A 26,903-nucleotide genomic window follows, 5' to 3' on the forward strand; every position below is an offset into this window, starting at 1 on the left:
GAATCTCTCATTTTTAACCTTCCACTTTTTTTTTCTCCTTCTTCTTCTTTTTGATTACCACTTGCAGTTCCAATTGTCCAACGCACGCTTGCATCGCTGCAAATTATGACCTGTCCTCGGAGGCTCAGCACTTAGATGACGAACCTTCCTTGTTTTTCACATTACAAAACTACAATTCTATTCACATATTTTCAAGTTTAATTCTCGTTTTTAACCCTCCTGAAAAGTACTAGTACATCTTATCCACACGTCCCTCTCTCTCGCTCCACACTTTAAGGCTTCGAAATTGCTTCTCTGCTCTTTCTGCGGTCGGGGTGGGGGGGGGCGGGGGGGAGACTAGAAGAGAAGAATAATAAACGCCCATTTGAATGACTTTTTTTTTCTCCTTGCTATCGGCCTCTCCTACTTTCCGTTACCCTTTATATATATAATATATTTATTTTTTTGCTGACAAACATGACAACAGGACAATCATAAATCAACATTTGAAAGCAATGAGATGAAGTTGCAATGATGAAATAATGCAAAACACAAACACACACATGAGACAAAAATAATAATGTGCTTTTGCAAAATGAAAACATACACAACTTAGAGGTAGCTTTTAAACCAAAAATGACCGAACAAACAAACAAACTCCCCCCTGGCTCTTCAACAAGCAGGGGTCAAAAATACCAAATTTGGTAAACAAAATAATGCACAAAGAAATACACAACAGAGAAACAAAAAAAAAAATCTCTTCACCGTGGCACTTAGAATTTTTCCGCATATACATTGCTTCTATCACGTCTTGCAATGCACCTCTCCCCTCGCTCTCTCCCTCTCTCTCACACACTCACACTCACACTCACAAAATGTACAAATAAAACAAGGGAAGAATTTAAAAAAAAAAAAAAAAAAACAGCAACATGAGGTCACAAAAACAAAAAGAAAACGAGGTAATTCAAGTACAATATGCTGAGATCAAACTCAATAATAGGAGACGACGAGAGACAAAGCGCAGGGATAAAACCATATAAAGAGTTGATTTATGCTGTCATCTTACTGGTCGCCCCCTCGGCTGGGGGGGGCGAGAGGCATGTCTCATCCAATCAAGCCCCCCCCTCCCCCCCTTCTTCTTTCTGCCAGTCATTCAAGATATGGGATAATCCCCCAGAAAACCCTGTGACTTGCGATGATGCTTGTAATGCGTTTGGAAAAACTCCAACCTTAGTCATAAGCAGGACTGAACCGCAAAAAAAACATGGATTTGTGGTTTGCGGCTTGATCCTTAAACACAGCTTTTCATACATTTCAACTTGCAAGGGGTGTCGAATGTCAGTTCTGCGACTTGCTTAGAACGTCCCGCTGGGGGTCACCTTTTTAGCTTAGCCTCCAGGCTAATAAGGCATTACAAGCACACGTCCGTGGGAATTTTTCGCCACATGGTCACGGCACACCCCACTCCGAAAGCAGCCTTTTTTCTTTTTTTAGTCCCTCCATCACAAAAAAACAAACAAAAAACGGACAGATGAGTCATGAGAGTTATTGTAAGAAGCGTTAATGTTGTATGTGAATCGTTCAGCGTAGCGTATAGCTCATCTTTAGTGTGAAATGATTGATAAGTCATATCTGGTTAAATGCGCATGAATAATACCGGTCCGGTCATCGATTGCAGAGAGAACATGGATAAGCTGGAGTTAATATGGTATAATAGAGACGTACGGTGTAAGAGATAACAGAGTCGCCGATATGTTTTATTATGTCGTTTTTTTTTGCCATAGATCCTGCTGCTCTTGCAAAATATATAAATCTGATAAAGCAACATCAAACAGAGACTGTTGTCGTAATACGTTTCGCCTGTGTGTGCAATCAAGCTATGATAAAACTATATGATGCGGGAGCCAAAAGATAACAACGTGGGGAGGAGGGGAAAAGAAAGTGACATAACGTCATTGTCGGGTGGAAACCTTGTATGTCCAAAACCGTTTGTTTTGTGTTTATCATTTTTAAAATGATTGAAACTAGTGAAAACAGCCGATCTACAAGCACACACCGCTTCGCACCGCGAGGCGTTGTGTGCTTGTAGATCAGCTGTTTTCACTACTTTTGTGCGACGGCCTTGTGTGATGGAGCAGTGCTTTACTTTGCGAAAAAAATTTCCAAATTTGAAACTTGGAGATACGAGGTTTCTGCCCGACAGTGACGATAAGTTAGGCTTGTGTTCTCCGGGGGAGAACCTAGCGGGTGTCCAGCCCTCGTCCAGCCCTTATCTATCTGGCAGAGATATGAAACCCACGGACAACTGCGGGGAAGATAGGAGAGGATCTCCCACGGAAGCAGCACTAGTACCTTTTCTCCCTCCCCTATCCCCCAACGAGTGTCTCCACTGGTCGCCATCAGTGTCCCCTAGCCTGACCCACCCGCCACCAGCCCATAAACACACACACACACACACACACACACACACACTCCTTCCATCTATTTGCATCAGGTTCTTCCGACCATTCTAATGGGAGTCCCCTTTTTTGCAGGTCTTTCAGTCCGAGTGTATCAAAAAAGCACCTCGGTTTGGGCTGTCACGATTATGCAATTTTACGATTAATTGTCACTCAAATAATTGCGATTAACGATTTTATTGTGTATTTGTCGTTGACAATTACATTTCTGTTTGGCTTTTAGGCTTTGAAGTTGGCACGTGGCAATCATGACACATCACGTAAATATATACAAAGAAATTACTGACATATTTGACAATTTTATACTTAAAAAAAGAAAATTGATAGTGGAAATAGCCGATCTACAAGCTCGCATCGCGACGCGTTGTGAGCTTGTAGATCTGCTAGTTCCACTACTTTTTGAAAGTGTTTGTAACTATATTAACATTTCTCAACATGGAAACGATTATAACGATTATGCAAAATAACTGCGATTACCACAAATAATTACGATTAGACGATTATGTAATAGTTGTGACAGCCCTAACCTCGGTTAAGGTGGAGATGACAGAGGAGCGCCGTCTCAGGCGACCTTGAGCCACGCGAGACGCCGCCGAGCGAGCGGCAGCGAGTGAGTCGCCGTGTCGAGCGCTGCGAAGGTCGCATGAGCCGACTCGCCGCCGTTAGACATTGTAAACCAGGGAGGCCAGGATAGTAAATCTTCATCCCCTCTCCCCCACTTTCGGCACCTCCGCGCAGCCAATCAATTCCGCGGGCGGGTCTTGCCTTAAAGGGCCAGTTCACCTCTGGGATCTTATTTTATTGTTGTCTGGGACACGATCCTGAGTTATTTTTTGTGTTCAATCTGTGTTTTTAGATATTTTAGTATTTTGGCATGCTTCAAAGCATCATATGATGCAAAATGCATCATTGTAGCATGCTACAATGCATCATATGATGCAAAATGCATCACATGATGCATTTTGTAGCATGCTGAAATACAAAAATATCTAAAAACACAGATTGAACAAAAGAAATAACTCAGGATTGTGTTGATCGTGTCCCAAACAACAATAAAATAAGATCTGGTTGTCCCAGAGGTGAAATCGCCCTTTAACCGAGGTGCTTTTTTGATACACTCGGACTGAAAGACCTGCAAAAAAATTGTCCCGAGGCTAACGCCAGAGGCACAACACCACCGCTGGGGGCGGTGGATGTCGACAATGCATCTCGCTCTGTGAGAACCCCGCCCCCCTCTACACACACACACACACACACACACACACACCGATGGCAGACCTCACGCGACAACCAACGATGACGTCGCATCCAACAACAACAACTCAACTCGTCTGGTACTACGGAGCTGGTGATAAAACGTGATGAGACGTGACGACGCGTGGCCGTCGCAGATGACGCCACTGTATTGACCCCCCGGCGATTCCGCGCAAAAGGGATTGGCGATTATCTCTTCTGTCCTGTGTGACCCGGACATCCTCTCTCTTAGCACTCCCCCCCCCCCCCCCCCCCGCCCACCCCACCACCACTGTTATTTATGTATGTATTTATTTATTCATTTTAAACGCCAGCCATTTATCACGTAAAAAGAAAAAAACGTACAAACAAAAAAACAAACTCCTCCGTCGATGCCTTCAGGTCTCCGTGGTGACATTCCACGTGTCATGGTCGTTCCCTCCCTCTAAATCTCACCCCACCCCCTCCCGCTATGAGAGCTCTCCACCTTCTCCATCTTTTTACCATCATCTCCTCCACCTAATCACCACCACCACCACCAACACCACCTTCATCTCCTAACCCCGCCCCCTCCTGTGCTCTCTGACCTGGGCCCTCTCATCATCATCATCAGACGTAGCAGAGGTACAGGTAGGTCTTCTCTATGCGCCAGTCCGGGGGCACGTCCTCGGGCTTGTGGCCCTTCATGTGCTTCTGCATGGCCGACAGGCTGGGGCAGTACTCCAGGCAGATGGTGCACTGGTACGGGGAGGCGCCGTTGTGGGTGCGCAGGTGCTTGATCATGGCCGAGTAGTCCCTGGACCGCTGGTGGCACAGCTTGCACTCGAATGGCTTCTCACCTGCAGGGGGGGGGGGAGTGACTGAGTTAAGACCGGAGGCAGATTCCACAAATGCTTGATTGATTGAATTGACTGATTGATTCGTGACCAGTGGTGGACAAAAGTACTCAGATGTTTTACTCAGATGGGTTACTGTCACTTTAAGAATCATCTCAAAAAACAAGTTAATATTTTTATGATGTCATTGTGCCCCTCCCAAAAAGCTTTTGTCCAATGCTAACTTAGAATAACTTCCTGCTTGCCAAGGTTTGCCTTGGCAACAGCCTTGGCAAGCTGCCGGTTGCCAAGCTAGCATTGGACAAAAGCTTTTAGGGGAGGGGCATAGCTACTGGCTAATTATAAGCCAATCAAATGAATTGTCTGTATAGCCTGACTGTATGACTATTTATTTAGCTGTCAGCTGTTGTTGGGGGGCGAGGGGCAGATTGCACTGTGACATGAGCTTCAGACTGTTTCAGACCGTTTTCAGAGAAGCTCATGTCACAGTGTAATCTGCCCCTCAACCCCTTTAGGTGACAGTACCCCTTTAAGTAAAAGTATCAATACTGTAATGTAGATGTACTCTGTTACAAGTAAAAGTCCAGAATTCAAAATTGCACACTGACGCCCGTTTCGCGCACCACTCGGTCCCTTGCTCTCTCTATCTCTCTCTCTCTCCTTGCCCTGAAAAACGCATTTCGCAACGAAAAACGCAGCAGTGTGCAACCAGCTTAAGTACAGAGTGAGAGGTCAAGTTTATAGAGCATTATCATGGAAAAGAATTACTTCTCTCCCAACTTCACTAATTGTCACTTATTTATACTTTACGACGACAACATATCTTTTTCCTTATTATTGGTTTTTGTCCCATTGTATGAGTTATATAGCGACTCATTTATAGCGATTATTGGGGTCTGTCATTTGTCCCTCAGAAAGGGACAAATACATTTTTGCAGGCCAGCCCGTCTGAAAGTAAATGTAATCACGTCAAGTAAGTCACCGAATACAGGCAGTGGATCACTTAACTGATCGTTAGCAGGTAATCAAAGGGCCCTCTTTAACCCTGCCTTGTCACCATGGCCCTCAGGCCTCGGCCACTTACAACACAGCGGTCACCATGTGACCCCTGGGTGCTGACGTCCCACATGGTCTGTTGAAGATCTCTGCTGCAGCAGTATTGTTTTTGACTGCAAGTTTTGATTTAGTTTTAGTCATAGTCTTTTGAATAAAATGTCATTTAGTTTTAGTCATAATTTAGTCAACTGAAAAGTTTTAGTTTTAGTCTAATTCTACAGTTGATTTAGTCAACTAAAAAAGAATTTTGGCAGCCCTTGATGGCATCGTAATGACTGATTTTACACATGGTTGCGTGCTGAAAATAGCCGATCTACAAGCTTGTAGATCTGCTATTTTCAGCACCCTAGGGGTCCCGGACCCCCTGTTGAAGACCCCTGGTGTAAATGATAAGATGTAAATGATTCCCCCCCAAAACGAAGGGCTCAGAAGGATCCGTATTTATTGATCCACCTGCATTTCCAGCTCCACTAAGATCTTGACACAGCGACACGCACGGCCTGATCTTTATGCACTCGACCGTGTTGTGACGAGGAAATAAATATCCTCTGGAATGAACACTAGTTACCGAGAGTGAGGGATAAGTGGGCATCCAGGATGGTAGCCATGGTTTTAAAGCTCTCGCACAAACTCCTTGTTCTCTACCTCACACACGCGTTCGCACGCTTGCGCCACCCTCCCTCCAATGTCCCATTCAATAAGCCAGCTGTTAAGCCACACTATCAAGGCAGTCTGTCAAATAATTGCCTCCCCCCTCCGTCCAGCCTTTCCCCTTTTGTGGGGGCTGGGGGGGCTTTGCGGTAAGCTCGGCGAGCACGGGCAGATAACAAGAGCAAGTGACAAGCTCATAGTCAAAGGCCATCGTGCACAAAAGAGAGCTGCTTGATGAATCATCGACGTTGGCAACAACTGACCCACCCCTCCCCCCACCGGCTCACACATCCCTACGTAAGATCAATACCCCTCCCTACCAGACTCACACATCGCAATAAGTCTCATCAATACCCCCCCCCCCCCCCAATCCCTACGTGAGATCAATAACCCCGCGGCCCATTTGCAATTCATTATCAGAAACGGTTATTTGAGGCGACCCTGTTTACAGTGTGGTTATTGTCTACACGGCCGTGGAAAAGGCTGGTGGCTTTAACTAACACGCGGCGGGGCCGTAATGAGCCGCGTTGCATACGTTATGTTTGTGCAGGCTGGGTAAATGCCACGGCGAACCCGAAGTATAAGTCGGGTCAAGGTCAGGCTCCCCTCTTCCGTTTTAAGAAAAATCACACAAACGAGCTGGGGGGGGGAACGAATGAAGCGGCCCATTTGGTTGGGCACACATCCATCGGTATCCCCGGCTGGTGAAGGTGACAGTGTGCATTGAGCCAGATCACTTCCGACAGCTCGTTTCAAATGCCATTGGTAAAGGTCGGCATTTACATGTCTAATTTGCGTCTGTCGGTTTGAGCGCGGGCAGATTATTCCCTGCCATCGCTTTAATCACGAGCGCGTTTAGGGACGTGTGCTGCCGCTGAATGGAAGCGTGCCTTTTGAATAGAAACGGCCCCGCGGCAAACGCCCCAGTGTTATGGGCTGATTTATGGGACCTGCATGATTCTTATTGAAATGGCGTTGCACTAGAGTAAACCGCGCCGTCGTTTCTGTAGGTTGGTTGAAACGGAGCGGCTTCAACAGCACGCTGGAGCTATCATTAATGAGAAACGTTATCGCCATGTTTTCATGTCTTGGAAAAGATTTCAAATACGTGTCGTGCACCATATTTTGACATCTTCGATGTAGCTATTAGTCCGTGTATTGGCAGCCCAGACAATGCATGAAGTCAAACAAAACAAATAAGTCATTATGGGGCGCGAATTGGACAACTGTGTTTCAGTAGGCGTTGCCAAGCGGCAACGGTGAACTCAAATACAACACAATATATCTTGAAATGTTTCCAATTCTTTAATTGAGTAATTTCAGTCTAAAACAACAAAAAAGTGTGTTTTATTTAAATAATGTATTATTTCCCAGAATTATCCATCTGTTTATGTATTAGATTATTTATTTATATAGTAGATTTAAATAAGAATATCGTCGTTGTCGGGTGGAAAAACCTTGTATCTCCAAGTTTCAAATGTGTATGTTCTTTCGCAAAGTAAAGCCCTGCTTCATCATACAAGGTCGTCGCACAAAAGTAGTGAAAACAGCAGATCTACAAGCACACAACGCCTCGCGGTGCGAGGCGTTGTGTGCTTGTAGATCGGCTGTTTTCACTAGTTTAAATCATTTAAATACAAGGTACAAGATACAAGATACAAGGTTTCCACCTGACAATGACGATATGTAACAGAGAGATGTTCTTTGCAGTTTGAATCTTCAGCCATGCCACAGCATCTTGACAGGTAGCATGGCTAAAAGGAATCTGTTTTCTCCTTGTGTGCTCCCGCAGCACAACATGAGCTGAAACAATAACGGTGTCACATTCACACTTCTGAAGTCCCCCCACTGTGGGTGGCTTCTTAATAAAGACAGTAATGAGAATTGATAATGGCTGAACACAAAGGATTTCTATGCCTTTAACCACGAGAGTAATTAGGGGCATTCAGTAAGATCAGGCCGCCCTTCAAGCATGCAACTCTTTAGATTGTACTCCCAGATAACCAGGCACAGCGCAACCGCAACGTGTCTTTACGCAATGCTGTAATCCCTGGGTCTTCAACAGGGGGTCCTCAGAGGGGGGGGGGGGGGGGGGGGGGGGCGCCAAATCTTTGTGTGACATTAACCACTTGAACCCTAGCCTCCCTATTCGGGGGGAGGGTGGTGGGGGGGGATAGCCGATCTACAAGCTCAGCTATTTTTGGCATATAGGTTTGTTGTAAAGCAGGGGTCTTCAATGTTTTCAGGCCAAGGACCCCTTAGTTGAGAGAGAGATGAAATAGGGACCCCCCACAACCCATAGATACCATATAGTTTCATCGTTTGACAGCACAATCATCATTGTATTTTGGATTCATGTCAATTTGTGTTATCAGATAGTGAACCGTCAATACTTAATAAACTTGACCTATCACTCTGTACTTAGTCTGCTCTTTTCCCCCTCTAGACGAAACCTCTTTGCCAAAAATAGCCGATCTACAAGCTCACAACGCCTCGCAGCTCCTATCACACAAAGATTTGGAGGACCCCCTGTAGTAACTCCGAGGACCCCCCAGGGGTCCCGGACCCCCTGTTGAAGACCCCTGTTGTAAAGGGAAAAAAGAGCATACAAGGCATGGAGCCAAAGATCACCTTTACTAAGTATTGAGAATTTAAACAACACTGATGATAGTGCTGTCAAAAAAAGTCTATGAACCTATCTCTTAAATCTTTTAGACCAGGGGTCTTCAACATTTTCAGGCCAAGGACCCCTTAGTTGAGAGAGAGATGAAGCAGGGACCCCCACAACCTGTTCATAGATTCCATAGTTTCATCGTTTGACAGCACAATCATCAGTGTATTTTGAATTCATGTAAATTTGTGTTATCAGATATTGAACCACTTGAACCGTCAATACTTAGTTAATATACATCAATATTAAAGTTGTGGGAAGGAGAGATTATGCAAATGATCAATCAATTATTCAAATGTTTCTTAAAAATGTGACAATCCAAAAGTGAACTTTTATTTGGCCACACCCATCAGTTCAAGTAGCCTATGCCTGGTTGTCATGGTGGGTGGTAACCCAGCTGAAGTTAGCCACACCCACGGTGTTGGGTGATTGGTAAAAGGGGAGGGGATGAATATATGATGTCACTCTATCTGTGTTTGCCAGACCCATGAAATGGGTAGGCCTACATAAGCAAATGTCGGTCTGTCCGGGTTTTCTATATAAAGGGTATATATGATGATGACATGATGATGACATGCCTACAAAAGGCATGATGTCATAAATGATGATGACAGACAGGGGGTCTGGCACAACCAGGTTGACCTGGTCTTGTTTTTGGATCAGTTTACGATCCGTTGAAATATGGCGATAGAGCTTTCTGCTTGTTATGGGGTTTGACACAAAACACACAAAGCTTGACAGAGGTGAGTCTTACCCGTGTGCACGCGGTAGTGTGTCTCCAGCTGGTGCTTGAGGCTGAACTTCTTCCCACAGCCGTTACATTCATAGGGCTTCTCCCCCGTGTGGATGCGCTTGTGGCCCTTCAGCGTGCTCTCGTCACGGAAGCAGCTCCCGCAGAACTCACACTCGAACGGGTGGTCACCTGCTGGAATGTGGGGAAAGCACAGGTCATTCTGTCTGTCTTTAACAGTAATTGTGGTCTTGCCTTTATCAACAGTGATATTAGAAATACAGGAAATGTGGAGAAAGAAGAGAGAGAGAGTAGTAGAGGACTGGTTTTCAACCAGTGGTCCTTGAGGGGTTTTCCAGGTGGTCCCCAGCTAAATGATGGAGAGTCTTATTAGATATTTAACTCCTGAGAGTTCAATTATCGTTAAACACCTGCATTACTCAATTTATAAGAAGTCTACACAATTAGAGAATGTAGAAGAATAGTTATTATGATCAACGTTTGCCTGTTATCTCTCCTATGGCACCAGATGCAGCATGGAATTGTGGGGAAAAAAATCCTATCCAACGACAACAAAATATTCTAAGTTTTGGGTCTGAGAGGCTAAATCTCATCAAATGTTAGTCCACGGCTCAAATGCGGAATAAATAATGGACCTTGATGTGAAAAGTATTGAAAACCACTGTAGTAGAGGAAGGAAATTCAGAACTGGGGAATCGCTGATCAGAGCTTTGGGCCCAATGTGGTACGCTCCCTAATCAGAACTCTCTCTCTAATTACCTTGTATATATATTGTGACCCTGATGAAGACCTAGTAGGTCGAAACGCATTGGTCAACTTGTTGCTTGCTCAGAAAATAAATCATTTATTTTTGAAGCGAGGATTGGTCAAGCTTCACATGAAAATTTGGCCCTCCAGATAAAATCATTAATTCATTAAGAATTCATAAAAATATAGAACTAAAGCACATAGAAAGTATAGATCTAGAACACCAAATGTATACTTCGAACCGAGGTTTGATTTTTTCACTAAAGAATTGGAATACCTTTCTCTGCAAGTCTGTTGTCTACACCTTAGGAATTGAGCAATACTTCTCTGAAATTGTTCCTACCTTGTATATTGTATTGCCGTTTGTCAGCACGGTCTTGTGCAATGTATTTTGTGGAACGCGCCACACCACACCAACATGTGGCTGCAGGTACGAGTCAGTGATAAATAAAGCCCTCTTGATTCTCTTGATTTATTTGTGCGTGGAACCTGACAGCTGTCTGAGGCCCGCATATTTCTTCATGACATAATGTGATCGCTCCAATTAAACCATGTGAACCCAAGCATCCCTATTCTGGGAATGTCTAAAACAGGTGGACATTCGGCGAAAACGGGCAAACATTCGGTTGCAGATCCACAATAGCACATTAACATGAATCCAAAATACACTGATGATCGTGCTGTCAAACAATGAATCCAAAATACACTGATGATCGTGCTGTCAAACAATGAATCCAAAATACACTGATGATCGTGCTGTCAAACAATGAAACTAAATCTATGAACAGATTATGGGGGTCCCATCTCTCTCTCGACTAAGGGGTCCTTGACCTGAAAATGCCCCTGACCTAGGTAGCTGTGAACATGGAAGTACGTGTATATGACCCCCCTTCTCCAAACTGCCTTTAAAAATGAAAATAATAAAACTAAACCTCAACAGATTCTGATACAATGAACAGCCGTGGATGAAGTATGAGGTACAAATCTAAAGATGGAGTAGAGTTTTTGTGGCAGACAATAATGTTGAGTCTGTGCCAAAGCAGACTGAATCTCCACCCGGTTTGATATTTAAATCTGCTCCTAGTTTTGGCAGGGATTTGTCCTTGTTCGTTGACAGCAATTATTAGTATTTTCTACTCGACAGCGTAACTTCTCAGCCATACTGCTACAGAGTCTAAAAGATAGACATGTCAAAGCGCTTCAACACTGTAAGGCAGCTATTTTTCCCATTGTGCTCCATGACAGATTAGCTGCATGCTGGCTACTAGGGGTGTAACGATATAGTAACTGAATCGAAAAATCCATTTTAATTTGCAATGATCTACTATATCGTTTGCAAAAGCATATATCGTACCGTTTTGGCTTTGTATCGTATCGGTATCGTTTTACAATGGAGATAATCAGTATCGAATCATTGATTGTATGGAAAGTATTTGTCCCTTGTATTTAGCAATTTTAAGAAGGAAAAAAAAAAAAAAAGGTGTTTAATTACTTTTCCATTCCATATAGCTATGGAATGGTCTATCGATACATGTGTATAATCTCTGTGTTCATGTCAAGGTGCGGGTTTGTCCATATGCATTGAAATATAATGTCCATGTATTTGCTAGAGAATTACAGTGTTTACTTATTCGTATCCATATGTTTCCATGACACATTTCACACAGTTTTAATTTCTTTGCTAAATAGTTACTATATCGATTTAAAATCATTGAATCGAATCGTATCACCATGAATTAACCAATATCCTCCATGTATCGTATCGTCAACCACGTATCGTTATGCGTATCGTAGTTAAAATGTATCGTTACACCCCTTCTGGCTACTGTACGTCGTACATTGTTGTGAGCTGGCGTAAGAGGGTTTAACCTTTTACTGTATATGCCCTATTTTAAACCTTGTCTTATGATGTTGTTGTGCGGAAATAACCCATCTACAAGCTCACATTTGTATTTAGTTATCTAATAATATGTATACACGTATATTTATTTCAATGCAGGTTTGCGAGGATAATGACTTTTCATCTTAATAGATTGTGCCGTGTTAAGTATACTACGGCCGCTGTGTACATTTGAGCAGTGGAAGATTTATTTAGCAGAGATCTAAGATAGCCCAGTCTTTGCATATAAACCAGCAACATTAATTTACTTGATCATCCCGTGTTGACTGCAGCGTATCAGTCTATCGTGAAGTATAGGCCATTTGGTGGACCTGAGAAGCGATACCGAGTCAATATTGAGTCAAGGGACGTACAATAACATTATTTAGTATGGATTTTATTTCTCCTTAGTTAACCCAATTAGACCGGGCACGCATATCTACAACGCAGATCTACAAGCTCGCAGCGCGGCACCGAGTGCCGCACTGCGAGCTTGTAGATCTGCTATTTTTGAAAAATCTTGAAAATGTGTGCAAATCGTATATATATTTGTATATATCGTCGTTGCCGGGTGAAAACCTTGTATGTCCGTATGACTGTTCGTTTTGCATTTTTCATTTTAAAAATGATTTAGACTTTTAGTGCTTGTAGATCTGCTGTTTTCACTACCTTTTGTGCGACGGCCTTGTGCGATGAAGCAGGGCTTTACTTTGCGAAAGAACATACAAATTTGAAACTTGGAGATACGAAGTTTCTTGCCCGATGATATATTGAGTATTGAATGTATATATATTTTTAAAGCAGACATTTCTAATGCAAATCCTTCTCTCTCTTGGTCCCTGGAACTAAATATTTTCAGATGGGGGATCCGTGGTCAAATACATATAATTCTAGGGGGTCCTTGAAGGTTGAGAACCACTGACAGAGAAACACAGGTTTTTCAGAAAACTGTTAGGATCTAGAAGACTTTTTTTCCCGGTCTAAAATGCTTAAGTCGAGGCTGTGTGGTTCCGTGGGGTCCTAGTGTCGTTATGTGCTCTATAAAGCAGATACATGTCTGCATACAGTTGCCCATTGCCTGTGATTTGGTATCATCTGTGTGGTGATATGTCAGGTAAATAGGGCACCAGATAAAAGACTGTCTATCTGACTGTGGCTGCTTCTTCAAATCACGTGGAGGCGGAAAAAAAGGAAACAGGCTGTAACCACTTTCAATGTCTTTACAGCAGGGGTCTTCGACGTTCTCAGGCCAAGGACCCCTTAGTTGAGAGAGGGATGAAGCAGGGACCCCCACAACCTTTTCATAGATTCCATAGCGTTTCATTGTTTGAGTGTATTTCGGATTCATGTCAATTGCTGTTTTCCATATATTTTCATTGTTTGACAGCAAAATCATGAGTGTATTTTGCATGTCAATTTGTTCTATTTAGTCTGTTCTTTCACCCCCCCCCCCCATCTACACCAAACCAAGCTGTAGATCTGCTATTTTTGACTAAAGTTCTCAGAATATGGACGCTAGGGTTCAAGTGGTTAATATAAAAAAGGAGAACAAAAGTTTCTATCTCAAAAAGATTTGGAGGACGCCCTGTAGTAACTCTGAGGACCCCCTTGGGGTCCCGGACCCCCTGTTGAAGACCCCTGCTTTAAAGGCAAAAATGTTAAAAACAATGGCGAAAAAGGTCTACAGGCTCACGACGCAACGGGTTCTCGATGTATTGTAGAGCTTGTAGATCAGTTCTTTTTCTACAGCAATGTATAAAATAGGGTTTAAAGGGGCTTGAAACCCCTGATTTTGGAGTTTTGTAAGGGTAATGGCAGGCTAATAAGCAACACAGCTGCAGCTAATGAGTGATGGTTGTGCTAGTTTTAGGTTTGCCTCCGGTCAATGCTTGCACATTCACACACCTCAATCTAACTCGCCCCTTATGAATGTGATTAGCTGCAGGTTGTGTTGTTTACATCAGTGTACTATAAGGTCAGCATTATACAGCCAGTCATTCATGTTTATAATCTGCTGTAGTTTATTTTCTTGCGTTGCCAGCCGCTTCAACAACTGACCACGCGTGTATGTCTGTCTGTCCTGCTGCAATACCGCTGGATGACCAAACTGCAAGGGGCGCTGTTGAGCAGCCTTGGAAGTGTTTGCAGTGATACTGTGTATACACCTAGTCACTAAGGCATTGGTTCTCAATCTTGTTTGGCTACAGTACCCCCTTACACTTATTTCCGAAGCCAAGTACGCCCTTCCCTAGACTACAGCAAAATTGACATCAAAAGTACAGTTCCAATACAAATACGTTCAAAATGAAACATCATAATGGCAAATAAACAATGCTTTCTATTCAATAACAGTTACTACTAGTCAAGCAATTGATGTAATTTGGTTTAGAAATGTACAGACATCTCTGTCAATGTTTTATCATTAACCATAACAGTAAAATACATATTCCCATTTTCTAGTTTTTTCTCAAGTACCCCTTGCAGTAGTACCACCACGTACCCCTAGGGGTACATGTACTCCCAATTGAGAAACACTTAACTAAGGCACTAATAATTCTGTTCTTTCTTTTATCCTTTTAACCACTTAAATCACATTATTTTATGCTTTAACTATTGAAAAATAGCAGATATACAAGCTCACTGCGCAGCACCGAGTGCCGCGCTGCGACCTTGTAGATCTGCTATTTTTGGAAAATCCTGAAAATGTGTGCAAGTCTTTGAATATCTTTTTTTTTTTTTTTTTTTTACCACATACAAATAAAAAAAACAACAACATCGGCCTAGGTCCTGGGGTTTCGTGCCCCTTTAAGTGGTTAGAAAGAAAGAAGAAAGAAAAATGTTCCAAAGTGAAATAAAGAGTCCAGAGGCATTCCATTCCATTCCATTCCATTCCATCCTTACACTCTCTATGCTTCACAGCGTCACAGACCTGAACCCCCTGGGGGGGGGGGGGTAATGGCATTCAGATGTCAATGATCAGGGCTATTATGATTTGCAGGGGTGCTCTCACCAGCAGCACCAATGACTAATTGTGTCCCTGTTTCTGAAGAGGCCCCATATCATTTACCCCCCCACTACCCCCCCCCCCCCCCCACACACACTCCCTTACAGCTGTGCCAGCCATGTAATGTTCTGGATATTTAATCCATTTATGCCTGAAAAAAATACCTACAAAAATAAGTCAAAATCCTAGTGGTTGAATTTGTAACTCAAATATTTGCTTCTGGGGGGGGGTCCCTGGAACAACATATTTTGAGATGGCAGTCCGTGGCAAAATACCTGCAATTTTGGGGGGTCCTTGACATGAAAAGGTTTGAGAACCACTGATTCAGAGGAAGGATTTAGAAGTCGGGGTCAAAGATCGGGTCAAAGATATTCGTAGACTTGCACGCATTTTCACGATTTTTCAAAAATAGCTATTTTTCAATAGTTAAAGCACAAAATAATGGTTAAAGTGGTTAAAATCCTAGTGGTTTTCTGAAAAAAATGTATGTTTCTATGAGCAGTGGTTGCTCAAACTTTCTAATGTCAAGAAACCCCTAGAAATATATGTATTTGACAGCGGACGCCCCCCTCTCGAAATATTTAGAGAGAAGCAAAGATTTTGAAAAAATCGCCTTAAAAATATGGGAGTCTGGGCGCCGCTGGCCTACTGGTCCGGGCGCATACCACTAGGGCATTGCCACATAGGCATGGATGCCTGGCGGCGTCGCCGGTTCGATTCCCGATCTGGACGACCTTTGCCGCGTGTCGCTCCCCATCTCTCCCCCCATTTCCTGTCAGTCTACTGTCCTATCAATAAAGGCATAAAAGCCCAAAAACTAATCTTAAAAAAAAAAAAAAAAAAAAAATTAGAATCCTTTTTTCTTTACTGATTATATTGTTTTTGTAGATTGATATTCATATACATTTGTTTATTGTTGTTGATGCTCTGAAATATTATCTTGTTTATTATAGTGATGTATTATCTGCTTATTGTAAATCACTTTGGATTAAAAGCGTAAACTGTAAACATGAAAAAGTTTGAGAACCACTGATTTAGAAGGATTTAGAAGACAATTTACTGTATAAAATCGGGTCAAAAATATCCAAGACTCGCACAAAATGTCACAAATTAAAAAAAATAGCAGATCTAGAAGCTTGTAGATCTGCTATTTTTGGAAAATCTAACGTAACCACGATGCGTTCCCGCTCTCACTGGCTTAATGTATTTCACTCCACTGCTGAAGGTTTAAGTCACCGCTGATGACCTACGCGTTTCATTATCTGCCTGTCCAAGTGGCAACGTGCCTGGGAATAAATTGCATTTCTCGTTATGTGGTTTTGCCACCGCCAAGGCCCCGGTTAAGAGACAATGTCAATTTCCATCCTTTTGCATGTTTATTTATGTCCTTATGTATTTAAAGCGCTTATTTATTCCATTTCTTTACGTATTTAAAGAGCTTTATTTGTTCATTTATGTTCGCGAATGAAGACGCCTTTTATACGGCAGACGTGTTTGCACGTTTTTTTTGTTTGTTTTCCTTTTAGGAAAGGCTTTTCCACGCCTTGTGATGTTTGAAGCGGTCCGATTAAGGGGACGGTTTGATGGGGGAGACGGGGATAAAACCGAGAGAGAGATGGAGAAAGAGAGAGAGAGAGAGGGATGAGCAGGGAATGTGTGTGTGTGTGCGCGAGGGGGAGGGTTGTGGGGGTTGAAAATCAATAAAAGTGACAGTCTTTATTTGTCTGCATGAAGTTATCAGTGGCTCCCGCTGTAAGACATTGTGCTCTTTCTAGCGTTTCAGCCACAGCAGAGATCACAATCCATCACGGGAGCAGCCGCGGCTGGCTTGCAACAACGCCGCAGGAATAATAATTGAGCTCCAGATTCACCTGCCTTTAATTAGGAGGGCCCCCAATCAGACAGGCGCGCGAGCGCGGGATGCTAATGCTCGACTGGGAGCCTCGCGGAAAGGCTATTTACGCTAATGTCCTAACGCCTCTGTTAGCCAACACCTTCAAATGCTGCGTCAAATTAACCCTCAAAAACCTGGAACGTGTTCGATTTTAACCACTTTAAGCCAGCCTGGGTAAACTAGTTCACTTTAAAAAAACGCCCTTTTTCGACACCCCCACCCCAAAATGAATCCGAGACGATTCTACGATCACATTTTAAAACGGCGGGCACAGAAAAGGCCAGACAGGACCTTAATTTAGTCAGGAATACATTAACGCATCGCAAACACGCCGTCCGTGACTCCTGCCAGCCACTTCTGTAGCCCCCCACCCCACACACACACACACACACACACACACACGCGCGCCTCGCTCATTCTTTTTCCCTCCCTCCCTTCTTCTTGCACACCTCTTACATCTTTCTACTCCTTTCTTTCCTCCAGGCTGACTCCCTCTCTCTCTCTATTCTCTCTCTCTCTCTCTCTCTCGTCTCGCTGGAGCCCAGACCTTGTGTACAATGTGTTGTCCTAACCCATTGAAGACCGGACGCCCATTCTACAAATGTCTTTTAATAGTAACAAATCAATGAATGAATGAATTAAATGTTTATTTCCGTGTCATGCCACAATTTGGCCCATCCCACATGGGATTATATGACACACCCCCAAAAGGACTTTTTTTCTATTGATTACTCACGCCATGGAGACTTGAGTTCAATGATATTTTTTAGTTTTTGGTCGCATTCCTAAGACAACAAATTGATTATAGTAAATTTACCCTGACGCTTTCCCCATTCATTCAGGTCTTCATCCGGAATTAATGGGGGCAAATTTACTATAATCAAATGTTTGTCTTAGGAATGCGACAAATATAAAAAAAATATGATTGAACTCACGTCTCTATGGCATGAGTAATCAATAGATAAAAAGTCATTTTGGGGGTGAACTACTCCTTTAAACAGTGAAGAAAACAACTGACATCAAAAACAACAGTCCGGCGTTCACACTAGGCCCTCTCAAGTAACAGTTTTCTGAAAAACATATGTTTCTATAGTTTGCTTTAAAAATTTACATATTCAAAGATTTGCACACATTGTCACGATTCTTCAAAAATCAGATCTGCAAGCTCGTATGAGCTTGTGGATCCGCGATTTTTGAATATAGGTAAGGTACCAAAATCATGGTTAAAAAAAAAAAAAAAAAAAAAAAAGCGTTCCATTCCAGGTCTAAACGTCCTAATGGCAGACAGGGGCGGCAGATGAGGATCCAGCACAGCGAGGCGGAACCGCCGCGCTGGTGAGTGGACCCTTGGGTACCCCCCACCCCCCCTGCAGCCCCCCCTACGTCCCCCATGCACCACCACCTGCGTCTCTCCAGCTAAACAGCCGACAAACCTCACCTCCATTGAAACCCCCCCCCCTCCATGGCCATGCCGCCTTAGCAGCACCCCATAGCCCCGAGGCATGGTGGGAAAAAAACTGTGTGTCTGTCTGTGGGCACTGGGTGGGGAGGGGGGGGCGTGTTCATTATACGATAAGGGGCCGTAAATCAGTAGCCTCTGTCACTGCCAGGCCCATCACTCTCTCTCTCTCTCTCTCTCTCTCTCTCTCTCTGGGATGGGGCGATATGTGATATTATCGTTTAGTGTGAGTATAAAGAACACTCACGATAATCGTGAGAGATTTAATTCATCGTGATATCGTCCTCCGTCATGCACTGTGATCAATTCACCTTTTATTTTCCGAGCTGCATATCCGGTACCACTTAAACCCTCTGTAATTGGTAAAAGGTACTTATAATATATGTACTTGATACAGTCTTTTTTTCCCCCTCTCTATCAAATGTCTTTGCCAAAAAATAGCCGTTCTACAAGCTCACAACTGTGAGCTTGTAGATCTGAAATTTTTTGGCAAATGTTCGGTCCCGGGATAATGGATTTTGATTATCGCGATAATATCGTATATCGCGATTTCTTTTGTCACAATAGTCGTGATATGACATTTTCATATCGTCCCTTCCCTACTCTCTGTGTCTCTCGCTCTCTCTCTCATTGCTTTCTTCCTATATAACCCGGCCTAGCACAATCACATACAGCTGCAAAACACAAAACACTCCGTCGCAATCGGAGGCGCACAGCAATTGGGCTCCCAAGTAAAAAAAAAAAAAAAACAAGAAAGAAAACAACAACCGAAAGAGAAAAAAAACACACACACTGGCTGCACAACAACAGAATATTAACGAGGGCTGGGGCCGTCTTCTACATTAACCGCCAGCCAGAGCGGGGGACGCGGGTGTAGCGAGAGAGGGTGCGTGTGCGGGTTTCTTAGCCATGACTGCCGTCATTATGTGCCCATATTGTGTGTGTGTGTGTGTGTGTGTGTGTGTGTGTGTGTGTGTGTGTGTGTGTGTGCAGGGGCGTCACAAGGGGGGGAGTGGGGGGTGGGAGTGGGACTGAGTTACTAGGGCCCAAGCCACCTTGGGCCCTAGTAACTCAGTGGGGCCCTAGTATGTTATACTTTAGCTTTTTGAAAAGTCGTGAAAATAAGTGCACATTTTGGAATATATGTTTTTTTTAAGCAAACATCTGTAACTAAAATTTTGCTTCTGGGGGGTCCCTGGAACTAAATGTTTTGAGATGGGGGTCCGTGGCCAAATAACTATAAAAAAAAAAAAAAAAAAAAAAAAGGACTTGAAATATTCAAAGACTTTTTTCACGATTTTTCAAAAATAGCAGATCTACACTCGGTGCCGCGCTGCGAGCTTCTAGATCTGCTATTTTTCAATAGTTAGAGCACAACATGTGAGTGAATCCTTGTACCCAGGGCCCAGAATTTGGTGTGACACCCCTGTGTGTGTGTGTGTGTGTGTGTGTGTGTGTGTGTGTGTGTGTGTGTGTGTGTGTGTGTGTGCGCGCGCGCGTGCGTTGTTCGTGTGCGACCGAGGCTTTCTGAGAGACAGACGGCGAGAGATGCGTTAGAGACGGGAGTCGTCGGGGAAACGGAGAAAAGGGGACAGAAAAAGCGTGATATTGAAAATTAAAGGACAAACGCTGAAGCAAGGTGTGAGTGAAGGAGAGATAGAGGTGGGTGGGGGGGGGGGGGGGTGAAGGAGAGATAGAGGTGGGGGGGGGGGTGAAGGAGAGAAAAGCGAGATTAAGACAGTGAAATAAACACCATTAAATGTTTGCTTTTCTCCCCTCTCTAAACGGTGATTCAATGTCAGAGCCGTCAGCGAGGCTGCGCGCGAAGATAAAGCCTGAGTTATATACCGTACTCGGCCCCCGTGCGAGTCGCATCTCATCCTGAAGAAAATAGCCGATCTACAAGCTCAGGACCCGTCGCAGCGCGGCGCGTCCTGAGCTTGTAGATTGGCCGTTTTAGGGTGCAAGACACGGGCGTGCAAATAAGTATGCATCGGTCGACGTTAAGCCAGCAATTCAGGTATAGTGGAATAAACACGTCTGGAAACGTGCTTGTGCATTGACGGCTCTCTTCATTGTGTAGGCATCAGTGTGGAGATTACTGTCTTATTTGTTTTTTTGGGGGGGGAAGTCTAGAATTCAAAATGTACTTAAAATGTACTAAAAGTACGAAAGTATTGGCATCAAATTGTACTTAAAGTACCAAAAATAAAAGTATTTGAAAATGGCATAACTACAAGACTCCCGCGATTTGCAAATCCTGTCATACAAGTTCTTTTGATGAGTGCCCGGTTAAAGCGGAAGTGAAGCATCGTCCCCACTTCCATTTCGTTTTTAACATCGCACACAATTTTCCTAACGTAAATAAAAATTCATCTAAGATATTTAGCTTGCTGCTTAGCAGAAATTACATTTTTAAATATATTTTCATGATGCCAGCTTCCATTACTCACCGTTCAGGGGCTGTAGTTCCAGACTCTATATAGCATTCGGAGATTGTGGAATAGTTGTCTGGCTACGCGAGACTAACATATCGTCGTTGTCGGGTGATAACCTCGTATCTCCAAGTTTCAAATTTGTACATTCTTTCGCAAAGTAAAGCCCTGCTTCATCACACGAGGCCGTCGCACAAAAGTAGTGAAAACAGCAGATCTACAAGCACACAACGCCTCGCGGTGCGAGGCGTTGTGTGCTTGTAGATCGGCTGTTTTCACTAGTTTAAATCATTTTTAAAATGATAAATGCAAAACGAACGGTTTTGGACATACAAGGTTTTCACCCGACAACGCCGATATTGATGACCCCTGCTGATTAGTGATAAAACGGACATTGCTCACCGCAGGTTGTCAGGTCAACATGCCAGTTGTTAATAGGAATGCTATGTGACAAAGCAATTTGCCACCAGAGCCACCGGTCGGTCGCTTTGCTTCCAAGTATTCCAGTAGACACAGAATGCAAGGACGCGGTCAGCCATGCGCGTCAGCCTGCATCATGGATGCACACCGCGTCGTGTAATACAGCAGGGGTCTTCAACGTTTTCAGGCCAAGGACCCCTTAGTTGAGAGAGAGATGAAGCAGGGACCCCCCACAACCTGTTCATAGATTCCATTTGACAGCACAATCATCAGTGTATTTTGGATTCATGTCAATTAACCACTTGAACCGTCGATACTTAATAAACTTGACCTTTCACTCTGTACTTAGTCTGCTCTTTTTCCCCTCAACACCAAACCTCTTTGCCGATCTACAAGCTCTGCGAGGCGTTGTGAGCTTGTAGATCTGCTATTTTTGGCTACAGTTCTCAGAATATGGACACTACACACTAGGGTTCAAGTTGTTAATATAAAAAGGATTGGAAGATTTGGAGGACCCCCTGTAGTAACTCTGACGACCCCCTAGGGGTCCCGGACTCCCTGTTGAAGACCCCTGTAATACAGGATAACCAAGCCTCGTTTCTTTTTCAACGATATCGCGTTCATCCCTGCTCAATCACAGATTGTTGGTGGAATACATTGTTCTGCAATCAAACAAAGACCAATTTACATTTTGACCGTTTCTCTCTTTCTTTATTTCTTTCTTTTCTTTTCCTCCAATCTCTGGTTCAGTCCAGTATGGACACTCTGCTCAGGGCTCTGGCTCGGTGCCGAGATGAGGCCGTGATGCTAATAAATGATAAATGATAGCTTGGCAACGCTAGCAATTCAGGGCAAAAAAAAAAAGAAAAGAAAAAATCAACCCTTCTATAACCATGACAGAATATGAACACATGGAAATGAATCCCATTTCGTTCACAAGGGACGAAGCCCCCCTCCCCTCCCCTCCTCCCTTCTCTTCCTCTCTCACACGCTCTCTCTATCGCTCTCTCTCTCTCTCTCTCTCTGTTTTTTTCCCTCCCAGCCGGCTGTCTGCGACCTTAAATAACAGTCTCACTGTCAGAGCCGATTTAGTTCACCGGCTCACGGATAAATATTTGAAACGAAAGGCGGCGAGATGAGAGCAGCCAGCCCTATTTACAAGTCGGGCGCGCACACACCATTAGTGTGTGGTAGTGGGGGTGGGGGGGGGAGGGGGAGGGGGGGGCTGCTAGCTGAGACTAAAGGCTGCTCTGTGTGTACTGTACACATGAATGCATCTGCTTTGGCAGGAGCAGACAGCGGCGAGGACACACGTACCGTCTCCTCCCGTGCACCTGCCCCCCCCTCCCCCCTCCCCCCATGCCCATCTCCTCTCTCTCTCACTCTCTCTCTCTCTCTCCTTCTCTCTCGCGCGCTGCAAGCTCCAGACGAGACGAGACGAGACGTGCAGCCTTGTGCCACTTTGAACTCAATCCGTCGGGTAGGCGTGTGTTAAATCACAATGAGCCGGGGCGTGAAAAAAGCAATCGCTTAAATATGACGACGACGCGAAGGGGGCTTTTGTTGCTGGGGGGGGGGGGGGGTGAGTGAGTGGGGGGGGGATTATAAAGTCACACAGCCATCGCCAAGCCCCCCTCCCCCCCACACCACTACCACCCCCCCCCCCCCCCCCCCCCCACCCCGAAAATAAGTCCTAATTTTCCTCCTACCGAAACAGAAACGAAACGAAACTAATGGCGTAAAATGGCACGTCTTAGTATTTTTTTTGGGTGTCCTTTGATGTTAATAATATCGTTCATACTACCTACCGCCTGCGCCCAGACAGGAGCGCAGGCGGCTTATCTTACCTCAAGGGAGGAGGCACCAAAACTGGACCTGTGCTGTGTCTTGTTGGTTGTTTTTTTGGGAGGGGGTGGGGGGGTCTGGTGTCCTTGTGGGGGAAATTAGTGTTACTCCCATTTTCACGCAACAATCTCCCCCACTAATCAAAAATGACTACTGGCCCTACACCCCCTGTCCCCCTCCCCAGTGGTGTAAACTAACTAAGTACATTTACTGTACTGTACTGTACTTAAGTACAATTTTGAGGTATTTGTACTTTACTTGGAGTATTTCCAATTTCCAATACTTTTATTTCTACTCCACTACATCTCGGACCCAAATGTTGTACAATTTTATTGTACATTATTACTATGGCACAGACAACGCCAGTGTTATTATACTGTGATAGCTAGAGCTGAGCTACATTTTAGGAGGTCCAAGGATCTGTCGGCATTGTAATCACAACAAGATTGTAGATTATTGTAGATCACGCTTGATGATTAAGCTCCCTCTACAAGACTATTTGCTTGCAGATGGCGCTGCACAGATATCTATATTGTCACAATATGGCATACATTAGCTTCGACGACTTTTATTTTATGCCGTACCACGAGTACTGTAGATCATGCAATGCCTTCACTCATTTTAGTTATTGACACAAATTAGTATTTTAGCATGCCATTAAATTAAAGCTCAATTAGCAGTGTACACTGTGCCGGCATGGGACTATATTTAGAATTACGTCACTGTCGGGCAGAAACCTTGCATCTCCAAGTCTCAAATTTGTACGTTTTTTCGCGAAGTAAAGCCTTGCTTCATCATATAAGGCCGTCGCGAGGCGTTGTGTGCTTGTAGATCGGCTGTGTTCACTAGTCTAAATCATTTTAAAAATGACAAATACAAAACAAACGGTTTTGGACATACAAGGTTTCCACCCGACGACGACGATTAGCGAGGCTAAAAGGTCCATGCTCATACTTTTCTTCTCCCCAGAGCATTGTAATCACATAAACCCTATTTGGTTGCATGTCAAATATAAAAAAAAACATCCGCTTACAAGCTCACAATGTGTCTCACTGCGACACATGAGCTTGTAGATAGGCTATTATTGGCATACGTCCAGAATGAGGACACTAGGGTTCATGTGGTTATTTTATGAATGAATACATGTTTTTTTATGTAAAAGTCCAGGACCAAAAATTATTTTGAATCTGATAAAGATTGACTGACCCTATTGAAGAGCTGTTTTCTTGGGTTTAATGTTCTACCTGTTGACTGATACCAAGAACATGAGGTGTAAGTTGATATTTTCTTGCTGTTTGAGTGGCCAGCGGGTCTATACAGTATGGTATCTAACATTAGATTGAAGATTCAAGCTAGTTTCTGCTGCTGGGGCCAGGTAAATGTAACAAGTTGCCGTGGTCCAAGGGAAAAAGCAACAAGGTTTAGTAAACAGTTTAACAACCACACTCTGCTGAATTGAAGTTAAGCTCTGCTACTCCCCCAGAAATAAGAAATCTCTGTCCAAAATCTGCAAATAAATACATAAACATGTCATATATCGTCACTGTCGGGCAGACACCTCATAATTCCAAGTTTCAAATGTGTATGTTTTTTCGTAAAGTAAAGCCCTGCTTCATCATACAAGACTGTCGCACAAATCTAGTGAAAATAGCAGATCTATAAGCTCCGAAAACAACGATATGTACCGGTATATGTATAGTTATCGCTGTCAAAATAACGCCTACGAATTTTGCCGTGCGATGCCTGCCGCGTTCTCCTATGACTCGTTTCTACACGTCGACACACACACACACTGACACACACAAACACACACACACACCTCTTGACACTGACTCATCTCGTCTGCTCCACTTGAACATAGTTTGCAGGTTGTGTCTCTTACTGAAGATAACAAGTGCACAGAGCCTCTGTGAGCGGCTTTGATGGACAACAACAAAACCACAAGACTGTGTTGTGGACAAAAGTAAATTAATAATACGCTTTTCCTCTTTCAATTTCTCCCTTGCGCGATTTTGGTTGGACTTTTTGTCGACGGCCAGCAAAACAGCACAAGTGTTTGTTTGCAAATACGTAGCATTTTGAGAGGAATTAATGGTAATCACATGAGCAGCGGCTGAACTCCCATTCTGCTTGGTTGCTCATTCAGAACAATATATTTCTTCAGTCCAAAAAACCTCCCATTGTCCCTTCAGTGTGGGAATTATGAAGCAAACATTTAGCCGCAGCAGGAATCAAGTGACTTTGCAAACGGTACCGGCCCACAAAATACCAGTTGATTGTTTGTTTTTTGGAAAGCGAGTTGGCATGACAATATGAGCGACAACCTTCAGCAATTCAGACTTCATGTCGACGTTTCTGAGATTGAGGTATAACACAGGGGTTTTCAACAGTTTCATATCAAGGTCCATTATTTAATCAGCATTTGAGCCACGGACCACCATTTGATGAGTGGTCAAATCCAAGACTTCAACAATACTCTCAGACTCAAGACTTCCACGATTCCCTACTGTATTGATGTGGTACCATAGGAGAGATAACAGGCTAATGCTGATCAAAATAACAATTCTTATACATCCTCTAATTGTGTAGTTAGTAAGTACAGTAAGTAAGCCTTGTCGAGCCATGAGTAGTAGGATCAAGTATTTACAACAACAAAAAAAATCGAACCTCTGTTCGAAGTGGAGCTGTGTGTGTGTGTGCGTGTGTGTGTGTGTGTGTGTGTGTGTGTGTGTGTGTGTGTGTGTGTATTGCAGTTGAAAACAGCGTCCCTCCCTTAACATGTGTGGTCATAAAAGGTACTACACCACATTCTTGAGGCTACATACAGACCCACCCACCCACAAACATACCTACACACACGGCCACGTATAGGGTAGCTTGTGTTCCACACAGCTCCAAAAAGTATATGGAGATAGGTTCCTAGCCTGGCTCACTCACTCAGATTCACTCACTTGTTCCTTCACAATGGAGGAACGTGTGAGTGAGGTAAGGGATAATGAATGGCTCCGCGGGGATTGACGGTACATAACAGACCGACGGCCTGATATCTTCCCGAGGCGTCAGCCGAGGGGAAGATATCAGGGATGTTATGTACCGTCAATCCTCAAGGAGCCATTCATTATCCCGCTTATTACCCGGCCACTAAATACAATTAATAATTTGACTCAAAACTAAAACAAAACAAAGTATTTCCTTGTTTACAGACGGCCGGAAGTGTTCCACAAGTGTTGCGCTGGGCGTCCCCCCAGCGCGACACGTCGCCTTGGGAAACAAGGAAGTGCTGATTAGATAAGGTCCATTTTCTGGTACTATGTCGTCTATTTCTCTATTTTTTCGTCTATTTTTTTCGGATTAAACTCACTATTAGCTCACAGCACTTCCAACAGGTGCACTGCACACAACAGGTGCTGCAACAACTTACCAGTGTGCGAGCGCAGATGGCGTTTGAGTGCGGTGTGGCTGGGGAAGGTGCGGTTGCACTCGCTGCAGATGTAGCTGCGCACGCCGGCGTGGACCTCCATGTGCTGCTGCAGCGCCGGCTGCGTCATGAAGCGCTTCCCGCACAGCAGGCAGAAGATGGCCAT

At 43.9% G+C, this 26,903-nt stretch overlaps 1 protein-coding gene across 1 annotated transcript; it reads right to left on the bottom strand.

The window, feature by feature from the left end:
• Positions 1–4,280: 4,280 nt before the first annotated feature.
• Positions 4,281–26,903, bottom strand: LOC308304145 (uncharacterized protein; the record flags this gene model as incomplete). The annotated part of the gene is made up of 3 exons (XM_080748705.1): positions 4,281–4,510; positions 9,640–9,807; positions 26,741–26,903. The coding sequence occupies 3 exons, from the start codon at positions 26,901–26,903 to the stop codon at positions 4,281–4,283; spliced, it is 561 nt and encodes a 186-aa protein (XP_080604831.1).

This window comes from Nannobrachium achirus (genome assembly GCF_963921795.1).
Source record: "Nannobrachium achirus genome assembly, chromosome: 19".
Taxonomy (NCBI): Eukaryota; Metazoa; Chordata; class Actinopteri; order Myctophiformes; family Myctophidae; genus Nannobrachium; species Nannobrachium achirus.